The 20,201-nt window shown below is 39.1% G+C and overlaps 1 protein-coding gene across 1 annotated transcript in view; it reads right to left on the bottom strand.

Moving 5' to 3' along the window:
• LOC127882437 (uncharacterized) overlaps window positions 1-18,379 on the bottom strand; it is a 44,167-nt gene extending 25,788 nt beyond the window's left edge. The window contains exons 1-17 of the mRNA XM_052431074.1: window positions 18,256-18,379; window positions 17,306-17,480; window positions 15,702-16,180; window positions 12,611-12,856; window positions 11,838-12,190; window positions 11,337-11,540; window positions 10,906-11,103; window positions 10,537-10,673; window positions 7,973-8,132; window positions 6,703-6,773; window positions 5,763-5,920; window positions 4,227-5,432; window positions 3,706-3,800; window positions 2,425-2,958; window positions 1,635-1,812; window positions 1,156-1,340; window positions 262-953 (exon numbers count right to left, since the gene is read on the bottom strand). Coding sequence (XP_052287034.1) covers window positions 262-953; window positions 1,156-1,340; window positions 1,635-1,812; window positions 2,425-2,958; window positions 3,706-3,800; window positions 4,227-5,432; window positions 5,763-5,920; window positions 6,703-6,773; window positions 7,973-8,132; window positions 10,537-10,673; window positions 10,906-11,103; window positions 11,337-11,540; window positions 11,838-12,190; window positions 12,611-12,856; window positions 15,702-16,180; window positions 17,306-17,480; window positions 18,256-18,371 — 5,187 coding nt within the window. The 5' untranslated portion in view covers window positions 18,372-18,379. The remainder of the gene's footprint in view (window positions 1-261; window positions 954-1,155; window positions 1,341-1,634; window positions 1,813-2,424; window positions 2,959-3,705; window positions 3,801-4,226; window positions 5,433-5,762; window positions 5,921-6,702; window positions 6,774-7,972; window positions 8,133-10,536; window positions 10,674-10,905; window positions 11,104-11,336; window positions 11,541-11,837; window positions 12,191-12,610; window positions 12,857-15,701; window positions 16,181-17,305; window positions 17,481-18,255) is intronic.
• Between the last annotated feature and the right edge of the window lie 1,822 nt (window positions 18,380-20,201).

Genomic DNA, 20,201 nt, shown 5'->3' with positions numbered 1-20,201 from the left:
GTATTTTTATATCAAACCTACTTTAACAATTATTTGAAAAATAAATCACTAATCCTTATGTATATTGTGTCGAACCTAAATAAATATTTGTAAAACAACGAGTAAATAAATGTGTCTAATGTTACATCATACTTATTAAAATAGGAATTACACACATTTTCGCAAAGAACAACGGTGTTAACCCACTTTGATTATAAATAGCGGATAACGGGGAATTATTAGTTGCAATACATTAGGGAAGTTTGTCTGTGGTATTTTTACCTTAGGAGTAGTGGGTGGGGTTGTGTCGATCATTATTCCTGCGCTTTCATGCGCCGTTGCTAACAGAGCCCCATTGAATGCTGTAACGTGCAGAGAATACGTCACACCATCCTCCATATTTAAGTTACCGAGTGAGCAGTCCATTTTACCATTGAACGAGTTCATAGGTTTTGTTTCATTATATCGTTCAGTCGTAGGCCAGTATTTATTCTTGATACCGTGGCGGTGTTCGTATACCACCGTTCTATACATGTCTATGCCGGATTCACTGTCAAGGAAATCCCACTTCAGATTTAAGTTTGATTTGTCTGCTTGGTATCTGTTACCATGCTGATTGTCAGATATTTCAGTCATGATTGGAGGAGTATGGTCCACCATAAAGCCATCGGACCTGGCTGCTGCTTCTAATTCAGCCCCATTTACCCCGTGTACCTGGAAGTACACCTCGTCTTTATGCTCCATGGAAATTGTGTGATCTTCTAACTCACTAAACGTCCCTGTTTCAAGAGTCTTTTTCAATTCGTTGTTAATGTAGACGTGAACTTTATAGTTGGTTATCCCACTCTCAGTGTCGTAATAATCCCGCCAGTGTGCGTGCTTTGACACGGTTTCTGAGCTATATTTCAATTCAGTTGTATTCCGTATTCCGTCAAGCACAATTCCAGCTATGGGGGGAGTGGTATCGACAAAAACTGGAACACCCAAAACAGTGCATATAATAATCATTTACAAGAAATATTTATGTATTTCATATGGTAACAGTGCAACATTTATGCCAGCCTGCCGATGGACCGGAGGCTTTCAAGTACAAAATAAATTGAATATCTGCATATAGCATATGGTTTAATACTTAAAATTAGTTTCACAAATAGACTTTGTGATTAAAGATACTACCTCCATCCGAGGAGCTGTTACAGGGCTTTGAATTCAAAGCGCTGTTGAAGGCAAGGACAGTCGAGAAGTAAGTGATGTTGTGCTTCAAAGTTGCTGGGACGCAGCTGGATTTTTCATAGCGGGTCAGGTTGTGGAATTTAACAATGTCGTCCAACTGAGCCTTAGTCCCGACACCCCACAAAAATCTGAATGAAAGATATGTCGATACGACATAGAAAGATCTCAATAGTTTAGAATTTAATGTTAACATTTTCTAAACATTACGATATAAAATATCAATAAGGTGTTCTTATTTTCCCTTAATTAGATATATTAATCATAATTCAAAGCCGAGTTGGTTCTAATTGTGTTAATATCTACCTGTCAATGCCAGATTCGGGGTCAAAGAAATATATCCAGCGTGCGTGTGCGCATATCTTGTTATATATGTTATAATAATGAAGAAAGGCAACGTTGGTATTTATTGTTTTCATACATACCTGTCGATGCCAGATTCAGGGTCAAAGAAATCTATCCACTGCGCGCATATCTTATGGTCATCCGCCTGGAACTGCCTGTCTCTTCGAAGCCTGTCTCCGTCCATAACGGTCCCTGGTATCGGCGGGGATCTGTCGATCAGTATCGGCTCATCCCCGTGACCCGCAGTAAACAGATCCACTGAAATGGAACGCTTTATTTTAGTATTTGACAAGATATTTGGTTGAGATTCGCTCTTGCAAAAATTGGCACAACGAATGTGTGTAAAGTGTCGTTCCCGATAAACCTGCGCAGCACGCATATGCTAGTCATGGACGACACATTCCTCTTTTATGAACTTTTATGAACTTTTATGAACTTTTCGTTTAAAGGAGGTCTCTTCTATCCAGTAGAAAATCCTCTATGCGGAAAGTGTCTGACACAGATCCGTGTTGTTGTTTTTACTTTTAAACGAAATTTCTACAAAGCATTCAAAGATGGCATGACTTAAGAACCAGTAAAATTTGCTTAAAAGCATGATATCTGAAATCTAAAATTGTGTGTCGGACAGTGAACTTTTATGATAGAAAGGGTGCGAAGTTAATTTGTGTTATCGGCCAGTGTCCAAATAACAACGTCTTTTATTACAAAATATCAGATATGTGTTATTAGGTCGTTATTGTGACAGCTACACTATTTAAACTGTTTTATTGGCCATTTCAGTGGATTTACAAACACAAGCCTAAAATTTTACGTTATCAACTCAGCTAGAACAGATTCTGTTTCGGAAGACATATCTAGTATTCAATATACCATTGTTTGTGGCGCGGATTCGAATCCATGCCGGAATTCCTTCTTGAAGACCCAGATCTTTCACAGCTACAAACGGATCCTCGCGTTCCATAGGCGCATGCAATCCATACGCCTTCAGTTGTACATCATACTTAGTCTTGCCCAGGCCGAATTCTGCGTGGGCAATTTTACTCAAGTCGTCGGTGGCATTGTAGTATATCGCTATGAGGTCAAAGTCTTCATCATAAATTATGTCCGTTACTTTGTGAAACACCGGCGGTGAGGTGTCAACGATGAACGGGGTGAAATGACAAACTGAAGTCACCAATGAGCCACCAAGTTCCGCTCCATTTAGAGCCTGTACTGTGACATAATACGGACCATCAGGCAGGTGGATGCCTTTCTGGAAACCGGAGTCGGTCCAGAATTTCGGATTCGTCAAATGGGCGTACGGATTGGTGAAAGGGACAACATCTGAGCTGCAGACGCTTTTTCCGACAGCCCAAGTGTATGCATATATACCGCTCTCGTCGTCGTGAAAACCTTTCCAATTTGCTGTAATAATAGCATAAAAGTATGTGATATGGCTGCTATACTTACACACAAGTATTATTATACACCTTATAATTTAATGCAATAAGCTTTCGCCATGCGCTCCAAGTAATCTTCAATTATAATACCTTTCTGGGCGCTTGTGCTACCCGTATAGCCCGTATTGAACAATCCGAGACTAACCGAATGGTTCAAAATCAACTCCCGATGTATCACAGCGCACATATTCATATTGGATTCGCCTATGGACTCGTCCAATATGTTACATATATGAACCTTGTTCTGAGAAAACTGGGCTTACTGCATGTGTGTAAAGTGTCATCCCAGATTAGACTGTGCAGTTCGCATATGCTAATCTGGGACGACACTTTTCGCCTAAACTTGATTTTCGGTAAGGAGGGACTTCCTTGAAACCAAAAATACCATAAAAGCGAAATGTGTCGTCCATGATTAGCCTGTGCGGACTGCACAGGCTAATCTGTGACGACACTTTATGCATATACATTAAGCCCAGTTTTTTTTCAGAAGGCTCATTTGTCAGCTGTGTACTCGTTAAAAATTAGTACCTCTCTGTACACAGCAATGATAACAAACATAATTATATTGCATTGGTATTATGCAAATCAAGTAAATATGATACATACACATATGCATGTTGTTTAATCGATATTCGCTTTAAGTTGACACGTAATATGAATATACTTAACATCGAAACTTCATTTTAATGCGTTTACATAAATACAATGTTACCGGACACATAGTGGTTCGTTAACGTGTACATCTCGTCTTGAACTGGTTGGTGACCATTGAAGACGGTCCCAGAGCCCGGCCCATCGATGATTGTCCTGGTGTTAAATAACATTTTAGCCTCGCTTTGGAAAAACCGGATTTTATGCATGTGTGAAAAGTGCCGACCCCGATTAGCCTGTGCAGTCCGCACACGCTTATTAGGGACGACACGTTCCCTAATAACTGGATTGTCACTAAGAAAATACTTCCTTTAAGCGAAAATTACCATAAAGCTGAGAGTGTAGTCCCTGAACAGCCTGTGCGAACTGCACATGATAATCTGGGACAACCCTTAACGCCATTGAATTAAGTACCGTTTCCCCAGAGCGAGACTTATTCATATGCATAAATATATTGGGATGCTCAAGAATTCATTAGTGACGTCAGTAATGTCTTGACGAAAGTTGATTTTCAATACAAATTTGATTCGTTCAGATTATTTCCAACTCCCGGAAATGTTGAATGTAATTTGCACTATTTACCTGTGGTTTTCGCGCGTTGTTACGTCAAGGCACCTTTGTGAAACGGAAGCATTGCATTCTTCAGCACGCATAAAGTCAGACTGGTTGTTCGTGATCAGGCCTGGCTCCGGCGGTGTGAAGTCTACCATCGTTCCTTCGCCTATCAAATACTCTACGTAACCCAGCACGTTAGTTACTTTGGCGTTGACGAAATACTGTGTGCCTTGTGTTAGCGGCAAATTCTCATATTCCACAGAGGTGCGATAACCGATGCCCAATCGTTCATAGTTTTTGTACGTTCCGCTTATACGTAAGTATGCATTAGCCCCCGCTACCTGATCGTGCAAATCACATGTCTCAGAGTGATCCTCATAGCTAAATGACACGCAGTTTGATCCGTGATTCATGCACAATTCTGCACAGGATTCTTTGGTCCTCAAAGGCTTAGCCGTTTTAAGGACATTTGCTATCAGCTTGCCATCCATTGGGGTCGTGAAATGCTGCAATGCGCCGGTCACACCTTGCCTTAATGGAGAGTTATCAAGGCGTGTTTCTTCCCATCCTACAAACTGGTTACCGTATTGTCCCGGGCTGAACCCAACGGCCTTGTAATGCATCTCCTTCAGTGGACTGTCTTCAACAACGATGATGAACGCAACAATTTTGGAAGGATGGGATGAAAACTTATAAGCATGCTCCACCCTGCCGTCTGGCAATGTGCTGTCGTATGTATTTAAAGAGCACAGCACAGTGGATGACAGTCCTTGGGTATTAGTAGCGCTTACAGTCCAATGCAGAGGTATACCACCGGGTAATTTTGCGGGAACCAGGAGGGTATTCCCGCCCATTTCTGTCCAGGATTGAACGTTCGTCCCACCTTTATGTGTTCCAATCGCGTACGTGAGTTTCACCTCCGATACTTCGTCTTGGGCGAACATTTCCAGTGTGAAGGCGGTGTCATAGTAGGGACGGTTATACACTTGGTTAACAATGCAGCCTTCGGGACCTGATCGGCGACGTCTCTCGTTGATTGTGGAAGGCAATACTTCCGGAGGCGATGGGTCGTCATCTCGGCTTTTCTTCGTAAAAATGTTCTTTTGAATCGAGGGTGTTTCGTATCTCCATATTGCTCGATCGAAGATCGTTTTGGTTTTAAATACGAGGCGAATCTTGACAAATCCCCTTAGTTCAAGCCGTAAAGGTGTTAGAATTAAGTCCATTTTCGCCCTTTACAATACAAACACATAATTATTGCAGTAGAGGTACTAAAACAGCTTGATTTATTGAATAAGTGCAATTTTAATTTCAATTGTGTACGTTGACATAAGATTTTAAAAAAAATCTAAAGACCAAATTAATCTAAATATTAGCTACAATTTTCTTCGATTAGGTTGTTAAAAAAAGGAAATTAACATAGAACTTGCTTAATAAACACACTTGCATATTTTACCTTACGTACATACTGGTAACTATTTGCCATAAATCAAAATACCGCATAGGTTATACACAAATCATTTAAACTGCCTACACACACTCCATTTATAAAACTATACCTACCCGACCTCTAGCGGGTATTTGGAAAACGTGAGTTCCGTTGTCATCGGGAATCTTGTTTCCAGAAGATAACCAATCAACCTTATTCCTCCTTTTATTATTCCAAGATTGACGGCCGCCTCGCCCCACACTTTCCCGCCAACCCACGGCGTGAGAGTCAGCTGCAAACCAGAAAAAAACGCTTGTAGTGCTTTTTTTCAAAATATTAAGCGAGATATCCATTGCAATATATAAAAACTTAAATAAGTTTTAATTAGCCTCTTATACCGGATTAAACCCCCGTTTCACAGAGCGCGACTCAAAATGTTAAAACTCCCGAATCCTTATCGTGGGAAAAAGTCTTTCAAGTTAGTCTTTTATTTAAGGTAAACGATAAGTTGCCTACACAGTACATGGCAATACATACAATATAAAATTTAATCTAAATGACCGGTGCTCTGGGAAAAGGAAGTTTAATGCATGTGCGTAGAGTGTCGTCCCAGATAAGCCTGTTTAATCCGCAAAGGCCAATCAGGCACGACATTTTCCGCCTCAACTTGATTTGTGCTAAGAAGTGACTCTGTAAACGAAAAAAATCGTAAAGCGGAATGAGTCGTCCCTGATTAGCCTGTGTAGGACGACCATTTACGCACTTGCATATTTTTTATATGCATTAAACCCACTTATCACAGAACACGGCTTATGATTTAAGAGGGGTCAGTGCCTTTGGGTAAGTGCTAGTATCGGGGGTTTAAACTGGAAGCGTTAAGTGTCCCAGATTAGTTGTGCACATGCTAATAAGGGACGACACTTTCGCCTTAACTTGATTTGTGCTAAGAAGAGACTTTCTTTTAACAGAAAATATCATAAAAGCGGAAAATTGTCGTCCCTGATTAGCTTGTGCGGACTGCATGTATTAAACGCCCTTTCAACAGAGCGCGGCACAAATATAAAAACCGCTGACCTGCGTTGTCATGCTCACTACGCATAGCCCCACTCTCGCCCCAAGACCTACGGAACCACCAGCGCCAACGCCTGAAATACAGTTAGTTTAGCCTCGTTCTGGAAAAACTGGGTTTAACGCATGTGCGTAAAGTGTCATCAGAGATAAGCATTTGCAGTGGGAACATGCTAATCAGGGACGGCACTTTCCTCTTTTATGGTATTTTTCGTTTAAAAGAATCTCTTAAAAACGAAACTCCAATTAAGGCGTAGAGTGTCGTCCCTTATAAGCCTATGCGGCTGCACAGGTTAATCTAGGATGACATTTTTATACGCAAATGCAATAACCCAGTTTTTTGCAGAACAATGCTTAGCTGAAGTAAGAAAAAGTTGTTTAATTAAAAGAAAGGCTACTTTCAGAATAAGATATATCGAAGCGAACGAAGCAGACGCCCGTGCCAAAATACGTGGATTTTTCATCAAAGTACAATTAACAAAATGAACATCAGTGTTTATTGCGTAGGGTATAAACGACAAAACGATAAAATGAGTATTTTAACTTGTTATTATTTTATCATCAGTATATTATAAACAGTTTAAATAATTCGTTCAAGTATTTATTACGAGATCCTATCAGCAACATGTCGAATCCGTTGTGAAAAATGCATGTAAATATGTAAAAATCAAATTGTCTTCCAAGCAAATTGTATACATGTCTTCTCAATGTTTAATATATATGTTGTCCAAATATGACCTTTGGGTACATGGGCACCCGTCGCAATATGAAAATCATTTGGCCCATGCTATTTTAAAATTGGCAAATAACGAATGAATTTATATTACGAGCAATTTATATTACGAACAAGTTGTTTGATTGCTATATTTTGCCTTTGGTCGGTGTGTGATCTTGACCTTTGAGATTTGCCGTCTCAAAATGGTTATACGTTGTAACACGATTGTTTGATTATTGAACTCGCCTTTTAAGGCGTGTAAGTATATGGTACGCGCGACACACCGTATCTACATAGTAAGCATATGCAGCAAGACATGTTCAGTTATTCGATACATCATAAAGTAACAATACGGACAAGATCGGAGGGTGCGTGAACGTATGCTCGGACGCAAGCGCAAATGTTTGGTTCGCCTGACGCAAGCGCACATGGACGTGTGGTCTGACGCAAGCACGCATGGACGGTTGGTCAGACGCACTCACATACCGCGTATCGCAAATGTCGCAACCTTATCTATTATCCGCAAGCATAATCGACAGATGTGATGCCGAAATCACTTACTAAAGGTCATGGGAACTGGTCCAACCATCATACGTATCGTTTTCCGGAAGAATACAATATCAACCGGGGGAACGGGAATATTGGCACTAACGCAGAAGTCTATTTTATTCGGAAACTCTGTCGAAGTTGTTTCGATCTTGTCTCTCTCTTCTTGCATCAGCTGAAACGATACAAGCTGCGCTCTGGAAAAACACGGCTTAATAAATGGGCGTTTAGTGTCCTACGAGATTAGCCTGGAAGTCCGCAAATGCTAATAAGGGACGACACTTTCCGCCTAGATTATATTTTAGTGAGAAGAACTTTCAGTTAGACGAAAATTACCATATGAGCGAAGAGTGTCGTCCTTGATGAGCCGAGGCCGATTGCAGAGGCTAATCTGGGACAACACTTACCGTATATTAATGCGTAAAATTTCCATTAAATTTCCACAAATTTCCTGAAATACAATTAATAATCGTGTTTATTTTTAATCTCTCAATGTTGATATTTAACAGAAACGCCACTCCCCTAAATATAAACATGAACGACTTGATGTCGCACGTCACTTTCAAGAAGAACGACTTAATATTGCAAACACCACTCACCTAAAGACCGATTTAATGTCTCAAATAACACTCACCCGAAGAAAGACTTGATGTCGCATACCACTCACCTGAAGAACGACTTGATGCCTCAAACACCACTCACCTGAAGAACGACTTGATGTTACAAACACCACTCACCTGAAGAACGAGGTGATGTCTCAAACACCACTCACCTGAAGAACGAATTGATATCGCAAACACCACTTACCCGAAGAACGACTTGATGTCTCAAACAACACTCACCTGAAGAATGACTTGATGTCTCAAACACCACTCACCCGAAGAACGACTTGATGACTCAAACACCACTCACCTGAAAAACGACTTGATGTTGCAAACACCACTCACCTGAAGAACGACTTGATGTCTCAAACACAACTCACCTGAAGAACGACTTGTTGTCTCAAACACCACTCACCTGAAGAACGACTTGATGTCTCAAACACCACTCACCTGTAGAAGGACTTGATGTCTCAAAAACCACTCACCTGAAGAACGACTTGATGTCTCAAACACCACTCACCTGAAGAACGACTTGATGTCTCAATCACCGTTCACATGAAAAACGACTTGATGTCTCAAACACCACTAACGTGAAGAAAGACTTGATGTCTCAAACACCACTCACCTGAAGAACGACTTGATGTCTCAAACACAACTCACCAGAAGAAAAACGTGTTGTATCAAACATCACTCACCTGAAGAACGACTTGATGTCTGAAACACCACTCACCTGAAGAAAGACTTGATGTCTCAAACACAACTCACCTGAAGAAACACTTGATGTCTCAAACACCACTCACCTGCAGAAAAACTTGACGCTCAAACACCACTCACCCGAAGAAAGACTTGATGTTTCAAACACCACTCATTTGAAGAATGACTTGATGTCGCATACCACTCACCTGAAGAACGACATGATGTCGCATACCACTCACCTGAAGAACGTCTTGTTGTCGCATACCACTCACCTGAAAAACGACTTGTTGTCGCAAACGCCTCTCACATGAAGAACAACATGATGTCCCAAACACTACTCACCTGAAGAACGACTTGATGTCTTAAACACAACTCAACTGAAGAACGACTTGGTGTATCAAACACCACTCACCTGATAAACGACTTGATGTCTCAAACATCACTCAAATGAAGAAAGACTTGATGTCTCAAACACCACTCACCTTAAGAACGACTTGATGTCTCAAACACCACTCACCTGAAGAACGACTTGATTTTGCACGCCACTCTCCTGAAGAACGACTTGTTGTCGTATACCACTCACCTGAAGAACGACTTGTTGTCGCATACCACTCAACTGAAGAACGACTTGTTGTCGCAAACGATTCTCGCCTAAAGAACAACATGATGTCGCAAACGCCCCTCACCTGATCAACGACTTGATGTCGCAAACGCCACTCACCTGAAGAACACCATGATGTCACAAACGCCTCTCACCTGATCAATGACATGATGTCTAACGCCTCTCACCTGAAGAACGACACGTTGTCGCAAACGCCTCTCACCTGAAGAACAACATGATGTCGCAAACGCCACTCACCTGGAGAACGACATGATGTCGCAAACGCCACTTACCTGATCAACGACATGATGTCGCAAACGCCACTCACCTGAAGAACAACATGATGTCACAAACGCCTCTCACCTGATCAATGACTTGATGTCGCAAACGCCACCCACCTGAAGAACGACATGATGTCGCAAACGCCTCTCACCTGATCAACGACATGATGTCGCAAACGCCTCTCACCTGAAGAACGACACGATGTCGCAAACGTCTCTCACCTGAAAAACGACATGTTGTCGCAAACGCAACTCACCTAAAAAGAACGACACGATGTCGCAAACGCCACTTACCTGATAAACGACTTGATGTTGCAAACGCCTCTCACCTGAAGAACGACATGATGTCGCAAACGCTACTCACCTGAAGAACGACATGATGTCGCAAACGCCACTCACCTGTTCAACGACTTGATGTCGCACATTCTCAAGTGTAAGTGTCACATTTCTATCCAGCAAGTTGAATTCGCTCAGTTGCACCATGAACAGCGGCATTGGGGTCTGTCGGATATCGATGTCTGTACAAGAGCTGGTTTCTAAAATGTTTAATACACGTCCATGTTTAATAAGTATGCGTCATGCACGATAGGTAATAATCTAATAATTCGGCAGCCATCACACATAACGACAGTTCAGAAGCCAAATTTAGCAAATCAATAAATATTAAATAACTATACTAAAACGCAAGCGCATCAAAACCATTCAATTAAATCACGAAATCAACCAAAAGTAATTCCACGCAAAAACAAAATGATTTAACAGTAATACCTCGTTTTAGTCGTTTTGCTTCTGGTATGAATGTAATGTTTTGAAGAAATTCTACTGGAGGAGAACATGCTAAAAATAGATCGTTGCACAGTTGAAATTCCGCTGTCAAAGTAACGTCACTTCCAGTTAGATTGGCTCTTCCAATGAAAAATACTTTGTATCCTAAAACGCTCCCGACTTCTATATGTTGTTCTTCGCCTGTTGCAAAAACATATTTGTGACAAAAATGGCATTTAAAGTATGCGGAAAATTTGAGCTAATCACTGTAATTCTACCTTTGAGGAAAATAGTTTTTAATTACCCTTTAACAGTAACTCTTGTTGTTTACACCATGTTTACACTATTATACTATCTAAAATACTATGGTCTTCTATAGAGATTTCGAAACACATATTCATGTGCATTGACACAAAAGCGCAAAATTAATATACCGTTTGGTTTGATAGTGAAGTTATGGCCCATGACGCTAATTTCTATTTTCAGCTCCGATGGCACAAGTGCTATGGAGGCGTGCAGCACCTCTGACTTCGGTCCAAGAGGGACAGGAATGTTGCATGACAGGCCAAGGCAGTCCTCGCGCGCGTAACACATGTGACCGAACCCTTTTGCTATTGCCCCTTTAAACATGGGGCACACTGAAACATCATAAAATATTGACCGTTATCATATTAAAAATCTGATCTGTTTGTGTGTTACTTAATGTAGATTTTGCAACGATATTTCAGACAGAGCGGCTGCCAACTAACTTACACTTTCGTTCTGTAAGCTGCCTTAAATTATTAAACGAAGAAATTCCAGATACAGAAAACTGCCATAATTTAATTAGAAAAAGGATAAAATATATTGTCAATGACAATAACATGATATATGTGTAATGCATCCAGTTTGTTACAATGGATTTATTGTATAAATAGTTTCGATAGACTACGAACGTTTGCCGTGAAGCTCTGCCATGGAGAGAGACAGTTGGCCTGGATCACCGAATTTCAAGGAACCAAGTCCATCACTGTTATCATACCCGCTTCCACCAAAGCTAAATCCTCCGGTAAAGTCAAAGTTGCCAAAGTTGAACGTCAAATTGTTCCGTTTGAGAAAGTTAATAGCCATAGTTGGTGTTATGGTCGCCGACGAATCTAAAGGCTCAGCTTTCATGGCGCATGCTAATTGTTGTATAATGTCTATAAATTTGATTCCAACTTCTGATGTTGCGTTGAGTTTGTTTATAATCCAGTCCACCGTTTTGCCATTGACATCGACGATTTCAAGGATATTCGGGACTTTTGGTCTGAAACAATTAATAAAACAATATATTACAGATCGTTACTAATAATAATATTACATTGACGTCATTACTTATCGTTATTATAAATAGTAACAAATTGACTTCACGATATTCGGGACACTGTACTAAAACAATATACAAACAGTGTAAATGGATATATATCCTGGTAATATTTAATTTATAAATGCAAGGTTATATTTGTATTAACAATATTGACGTTGTCACTAGTAAATCTTAACACTGAAAACCACCACAATATAAACACATGTCGAAATGCATATAGATACGAAACAATAAAAATATCAAACTATTGTAGTCTGTATTAACATGATAACATAATATTTAAAATAGTTTTATAAATATAACTATTTGGCTTCTTAATCCATTCAAAATCTTACCACAAGGTGTTTTTTATTCACTTACTTGCTTCCAAAGAGAGCTTGTTTGAACAGCTCCGTGAACAGTTTGGTTTGAGCCTTTAGACTTTGTTTAAAACTGTCTCCAAATGACATAGGGTCATACAGTGATTGGTCGTCAGGCCTGTATTTTAAATCCTCATCACTAATCACATCATCCGCGTCGGGTTGACGACGTGCTATGGGCGTCTCCTCCTTAACGGGATCTTTACCGTCATTCAATTCACCAGATTCGAATGTCTGCCCTATGTACCTATTTTAAAGGGAAATTTAGAAGAGATATATCGAAATAATTTCCTATTTTTCATTAATTTAAGTTATGAGTTGCAAAAAATAATAGCGGTGATATGTGAAAAGGGGGTTTAATGCATGTACGTAAAGAGTCGTCCCAGATTAGCCTCTGCACAGGCTAATCAGGGACGACACTTTCCGCCTCAACTGGATTTTTGCTAAGAAGAGACGTTATTGAAACGAAAAATATCACAAAAGCGGAAAGTGTGGTTCCTGATTAACATCTGCGGACTACACAGGCTAATCTCGGACGACACTTTACGCACATTCATTAAACCCCCTTTATTAATATTAATAAATATATATTAATTGAAATAGTGATCACGCGGACAGAATCTCACGCTTGCAAAGGTTAGCGATTGAGAACATGTACATAATGACACTTAACAAACAACTAATACAAATTGTCTCGCGCCGATGTAAGTGACACTTTTGTGTTTAAGAAGTATGTAATCAAATGAAAGAATCAGACAGAATATAAAATAAACGACATCTACATAATATTTGTTTAACTTTTACATTTCCAAATGTGATTTCCAATCAAACGTCAAAATAACACAACACAATGTCAAAACAAAAACTATTAAATTAACTTTACAAACGTTTCTACGAATTATGAATGTTAACATTTTAATGATTATTGCATAAGGTTTGTATAAACAACTAAGTGCTAAATAATAAAAAAAACTGCATTTAATTGTATCGTATGTATTGCCATGTTCTGTATAGGCATTAATCATTTATCTTAAATATAAGACCAGAGGTCAAGATGTTCTCCCACGATATAATGATTCTGGAGTTTTAATATAAGAGCGCTCTGTGAAAAGGTGGTTTATTGCATGTGCGAAAAATGTCGTCCCAAATTAGCCTGTACAAGCCGCACAGGCTTATCAGGAACGACTCTTCCCGCTTTCATGATAGTGTTCGTTTAAAAAAAGTCTCTTCATTGCAAAATCAAGTTGAGGCGAAAAGTGTCGTCTCTGATTAGCCTGTGCGGACTGCACTGGCTAATCTGGGACGACGCTTTACGCACATGAATTTAACCCCCTTTTCATAGAGCACGGCTCATTAGTATTCGTAGGACATTAATTTTGTTTGATTTTGCGGGTTTACCGATCCACGAATTTAACACCAACACATCGGAACACATCGGACAATGACCGACGCAAATTCCCTTTTCCCTCCACAATCAGGAATCTACGAATTCACGAATAAGTATTTTGTAAACCACGAAATGTGATGCCAACAAGCATTAATGATTTCACAGTACTTACTATAACACTTTGATTAAGCTTGACCTCTACAATGCGAATTGCGGTCAGCAAAGCAAACTTTTCGCGAAGATACGATTATCAAAATATGTATTTGGGCCTTGGTGCACGTATTCTAGAATATATGTATTAGCACTGCTTTTAAGTAGTTTTCTTTAAAAGACTAGAAATTTGTGTCCGCATGAAACGGACGCCCCAGCTCTATTTAACTTGACATGGAAAAGATATAAATTTTTCCAAACATAATGAAAATAGTTCATACAGCATGCAAGTACCAATCTTGTGTTATTGTTGCTACATAAAAATCCCATTTTACATATGTAACATTGACCTTTAAGCAAGCACCATAGTTGGTGCTTACACTATGTTGTATTAAAATAATAGAACATTTTGCTCATGCACTATAAAGAAATTTACCTGAAGGTCACATGAACATTACCTATCACTGATACGATATGGGGACTATAAACAAACTTCACGTGTCCACCGTTAACTTGAACTTGAAGAGACCGACCTGCTTGGTTCACGCGGAAATCGTCCAGATATAATTTTTATTTGTATAATCTATTTCAAAATCCAATAATACAACACAAAGGTGTGGATACTATATTAAAGAATATACACACACTCAATGTGTTTACTGTGCCATTTACTTTTATGTGAGCGACGTGATTGTTGCACGAAAGAAGTACCTTCACTATATTAATATTAGAAAAATGCAAAAAAAAATGCCCACTGTGACCTTGACATTATTGTTGAACGCGGCAAGTCGTCTTAAGATCATGATCATGTGTACTTTATTTATTTTGAAATCGTATAATGCACGACAAAGTCATGAGCAGGACACATACAGTGATCTTGAGCTTGAAGAGAGCGACATGGTTTTGCAAACGATACGTCATATATATGTGATGGTAATTTATGCCAATTTTCAGAAATCCGTTATTTACATTAAAGTTATTAGCCGGAAACGAATTGTTAAACACAAACAAACACACATACAAAAAAAAACACACACAAACGCACGCACACACATAGTGTTTACATTGCATGCCATCCCGCAATTATCATGGCGGTGACATAAAAATTATTGAGTTTTCATGGAAAAGGCACTTATCAAGAAATCGCTCATGTTCACGAATAAATTTGAACGAAATGGTTTACAGGATTTGCGAAGAAAGAACAGCAATATTACATTTCTTTTGTAATACTAACGAACTACAACTAAATAATAAGCATAAGCCTCGATCTGAGAAAACGGTTATAATTGTATGTGCCAATCGTTCCAGATTCGCCAGGGCAGTCCTCACAGGCACTCAGGTACGACACTTTCCGCTTGCATGGATTTTTTGTTTAAAGCAACTCTCCTTATAGCGAAAATTCAGTAAAGGCGGAAGGTAAGTGTCGTCCCTGCGTAGCCCGTGCGAACTGCACAAGTTAAACCGGGACGACTCTTTACTAACATGCATTGCGCCCCGTTTTCCTAGAGCGAGTCTTAAATATTATTTTTAATGATTTAATGATGTTGATGTTTACCTAAACTCGTGATCGTTACATTCCTGGATCCATTTTGGAATCGGCACCAAGCGATCAAGGAAAGGTGACGGATCAGTGTAGTCATAATCCGCATCAAGCAGAATGGCTTCCTGAGCCTTTCTTACTGAGACGTGGATGGAATTCTTATCTCTAGAGTCGCTGGTAGACATCCAGCCACTTTGTTCGGGATTCGTAGCTTCTCCAATGGTAATGTCAAGGAGTTTGTCTGTATTGGGGTCCTGCGGGGTACCAACGGTTTCATTCACATTAATAGTCAGCTTTCTTTCTTTACAAACTCTTGCCGTGGTTGCTTCACCGATCTTTTCGCCAGCTTTTACGGTTTTCTCGTCCAACTCTTCAACTGCGTCGATGTTTTCTATGACTATTTCAAGCGGTACAAACTCCGGATCGTTTGGGTTGATGACCACCTTCTTTTCGTCGCTGTAAATCTTTAATCGACCGTTCACCGGCATAACAATCTGCAATTATATATGAGCCTCGCTGTGTGAAAAGGGGTTTAAATGCACGCGCGTAAAGTTTCGTCTCAGAATAGCCTAAGCGGTCCGCGCAGGCTAATCAAGTACGACACTTTCCGTCTAATCTGGATTTTTGCTTAGAAGAGACTTTCTTTAAACGAAAAATATCATAAAACGGAAAGTGTCATCTCTGATTAGCCTCTGCGGACTGCGTAGGCTATTCTGTGACTACACTTTACATACATGCATTAAACCCTATTTTCACAGAGCTGGCTCATATAAAATCAATGTCGAATGAAAAGGCTGTAAAGAACTCGCGGCGCACAGTTTCATTCTCAAGGGAGATGAGCAACTATATATATTCAGAATGTATCATATAATTTTGCCAAGCTCTCACTCATCAAGTATACTTTCATTCGATACATAGATGGTGACTTCACTACGTTATTGTCACCTCTATACTAAGACGCATCACATTCTCCTAGTTTGGGGAATTATGCTTCCGCCAAAGTAGTTCTGCGTAGGAATAAAAATGTTAATAATGAAAGAAAACTCGCTTTTTGTTGTGTGTTTAAAACGGAATTTTGTTTAAAGAAATGTTATTAAATTACGTTTAAATGTGATTTTGAATCTCTTTTAAGACTGATAGCGATTATCAGAAGCACGATTACCTGACCTTCTTTCGCTTTCACTTTTCACTCGTAAAAGAAGTGCTACCCACAATTCCTTTCGCGTTAGTACACAGGTCAGTAAGACCGGTGTGTACACAATGGTATACTTTAAAAATTGATAATGCATTCAGTTGTCAGGTACAACATAAAAACTGTGTTCACTCCTCTGCTTTTCTCGACTAACGATTAGTTTTCATCAAATTAGTAAACGCCATTCGATCTCTCTGACCACAATACCAATTGTACACATGATTCGTTCTTATTTTGCGATAACCATGCCCGACGTCTTCAGTGTGTTTCACACAAACAAACTACACATGCAATTAAACAAACGATGGCAAATTTATCAGACTTGGCGGGGTTAAAAAATATTGAATGAAAATGTTAAAGGAGAAGACAATCATTCTAGTGATATTGCCACAAAAAATGCGCTGCAACCATATAGGCGTTGACTTACCGTTTGTCCCACTCCTAGAATGATATCTACCCCAGTTGTCCCGTACGCCTTGTTAGCTGTGGAGGGCCACAAGCCCGAGGGACATTCTCCAAACGCATCGCGGCGCTTTGTTGGGAAGTTGCGGTCGAATTTCGGTCCAAACACCGTTTGCACCAATGATCTTCCGATCTCGATTCTTAATACAAATATGTTTTTATGATATCTTGATATATTTAGTAAAACCGGGTAAACGTCTTTTTTCTTTGTGTATAACTTGATAAATCGTCAACAATTGTATTACCGGTAGTTGTAATTTTTAGGTAAAACTTATAAAATACATATCACGTAAAACAAAGAAGACCTTGATTTTTTGTATTTCGGTGATTATTAACCTGGCTGTTTTCGGAGAAAACCCGAGCTATTGTCATAGCCAGCTTGTCCGACGTCCGCCGTCCGCCGTGCTAAAACCTTAACATTGACTCTAAAATCAAAGTGATTCCACCTACAACTTTGAAACTTCATATGTACATGTGTAGTTGCACCTTGATGAGTTCTACATGCCATACCCATTTTTGGGTCACTAGGTCAAAGGTCACTGTGACCTCTAATATAAAACTTTAACAAAAACCTTAACATTGCCTCTAAAATCAATGTGCTTCCACCTACAACTTTGAAACTTCATATGTACATGCACATTGATGAGTTCTACACGTCACACCCATTTTGGGTTACTAGGTCAAATGTCAAGGTCACTGTGATCTCTAAAAAAATATTCTGACAAGCTTTCGCAGACGAGCGTGGCGCCCGTTATGCGGTGCTCTTGTTTTAATTATTATCAACTACAACTGGCACTAAAGTTGTATTTAAAAAATACATATTTACATAAACCAATAACGATCTTAAATAAATACCAATTATCTAGGGCCTAAAAAACGATTCAAAGAGAGAATACGAAGACCTGTTCCACTTACGCCTCTTTTACTTTCTGGTAACCCCATTTGATGCTTTTGATGCCATCCATGATGGATTTGAAGTGTTCGACAAATGGTTTCACAAAGTCAATCAGAGGTTGTAGAGGCGCAAACATGTGGTCCCATTTTCCTTGAAGGTTATTCAAAAGATCGTGCGTTGTGTTTTTCTGAAATGTGAATAACTTTGTTAATTATAATTTAAAGACGGTTTTTTCCGTGATCCGAAAACGGGTAAATGGCATGCATCATTTCCAAAATAAATTATACTTAAGTCAAATTATTTAGCAAACAAAACATGCACAAACAATAAAACGGAATGAAATCCGTTATAATTAAATCTTAAGACAAATAACTTTCATTTTATTGTTTTACTGATAGATATGGAGAAGGATGGTTTTTGTAACACTTGCCACGGTTGAAAAGCCATCGCTGATTGCCGTAGTGGCTTTGACCTCTATTGCATGTGCACCATCTTTATTCGAGTCTATTAGCTTCGTGAACACATCTTTAAGGCGAGCGATTATTATTGGTATCTTCTTCGTTGTGTCGATCCATTCTACAACTCTCCCTAAAATGATCATTTAAGCTCTTTTTGGATTCCATGTTAACGGTTCTCTTACAAAATGTGGAACTGAAATGAGCCTAGCTTTGTGAAAACGAGAAAATTGTTCTGGGAAAATTGGGCGCAATTCAGTTCGCACATGCTAATCAGGGACGAAACTTTCCGCTTATACGGACTTTGTCGATAAAAGATAGTCACTCTCTCAACAACAAAAAAAAAACAGTTTAGGCGGAAAGTGTCGTCCCAGATTAGCCTGTTAGGACTGCACATAATTATCTTGGCCAACACTTGACGCACATGCATTACGCAAATTTTCACAGAACGAGGCTCACACTTGTAAAGAGACCGCACATATTCAAACAGTATTGAAAAGAAAGAACCCGCACAGAAAAGAAAAAGTTTGAAGTTTTACTCACAATATTACTCACAAACCTATTATCTTCGGGCGTTTATAACTTTTATAACGTTTATAAAAAATAATACGACTTAAAAGCAAAGGCACAAATAAAATAAACCTTTAAAGCGAAACATGTGTTAACAAGACACTTTCTCCAAAAAATGTTCCTAAAGTTGCATTACTCTTATACCATAAATCGTTATATTTCATGGGACATTTATGTTTGTTTATTTCTTGGGTTGAATAATCCACGAATTAATTACAAACAAATAACAAACGCAAATCCATTTTTTCTAAAATCAGTGTGCACGAAAAGGACATTTAAAAGAAATCATGCCGACAAATATAAATGATTTAAAGTATTTAAAGTAAAAATAAAAATATCGATTTACGCAGAAGATAAAAACACTAAATACCTTTTAAAAACAGACACGCCTCGACCACTTTGTTTTTCACATCGATAATTGCCATGGTAATTGCCACTTTTATGCTATACAGAAAACAAGTGATTAAAAATTATTAAGTGACCAATCAAACAAATCGTTTTCTATGATACACAAACAATGACATCGATTGCTATATCGACGGACATAAATGAGCCTTTCTCTGAGAAAACCGTGCATTTGCGTAAAGCGTCGTCCGATATGAGCATGTGCAGTCCGCACAGGCTAATTAGGGACGACAATTTCCGCTTTTACAGAATATTCCGTTAAAAGAAAGTCTAGTCTTAGCGAAAATCAAGTTAAGGTGGAACTTGTCGTCGCTGATAAGCCTGTGCAAACCGCCCAGGCAAATCTGGTACGACATTTAAGGCACATGCATTCACCGTTTTCCAAAAGCGAGGCTTATATTTAAGTTATTCTTCATTATAATTCTCAACTGTCAAAGATTAAATAGTTTCACAGTGGTGAAACCGTAGAATTTTTTATTTAAAACATTTATTAGCTTTGGTCAATATTGATAGCGCACTTTGGATATACCGTTTAA

Source organism: Dreissena polymorpha, chromosome 5 (assembly GCF_020536995.1).
Source record: "Dreissena polymorpha isolate Duluth1 chromosome 5, UMN_Dpol_1.0, whole genome shotgun sequence".
In the NCBI taxonomy this organism is placed as follows: Eukaryota; Metazoa; Mollusca; class Bivalvia; order Myida; family Dreissenidae; genus Dreissena; species Dreissena polymorpha.
The sequence above is the reverse complement of the archived record's forward strand: the minus strand, read 5'-3'. Positions and strand labels throughout refer to the sequence as shown.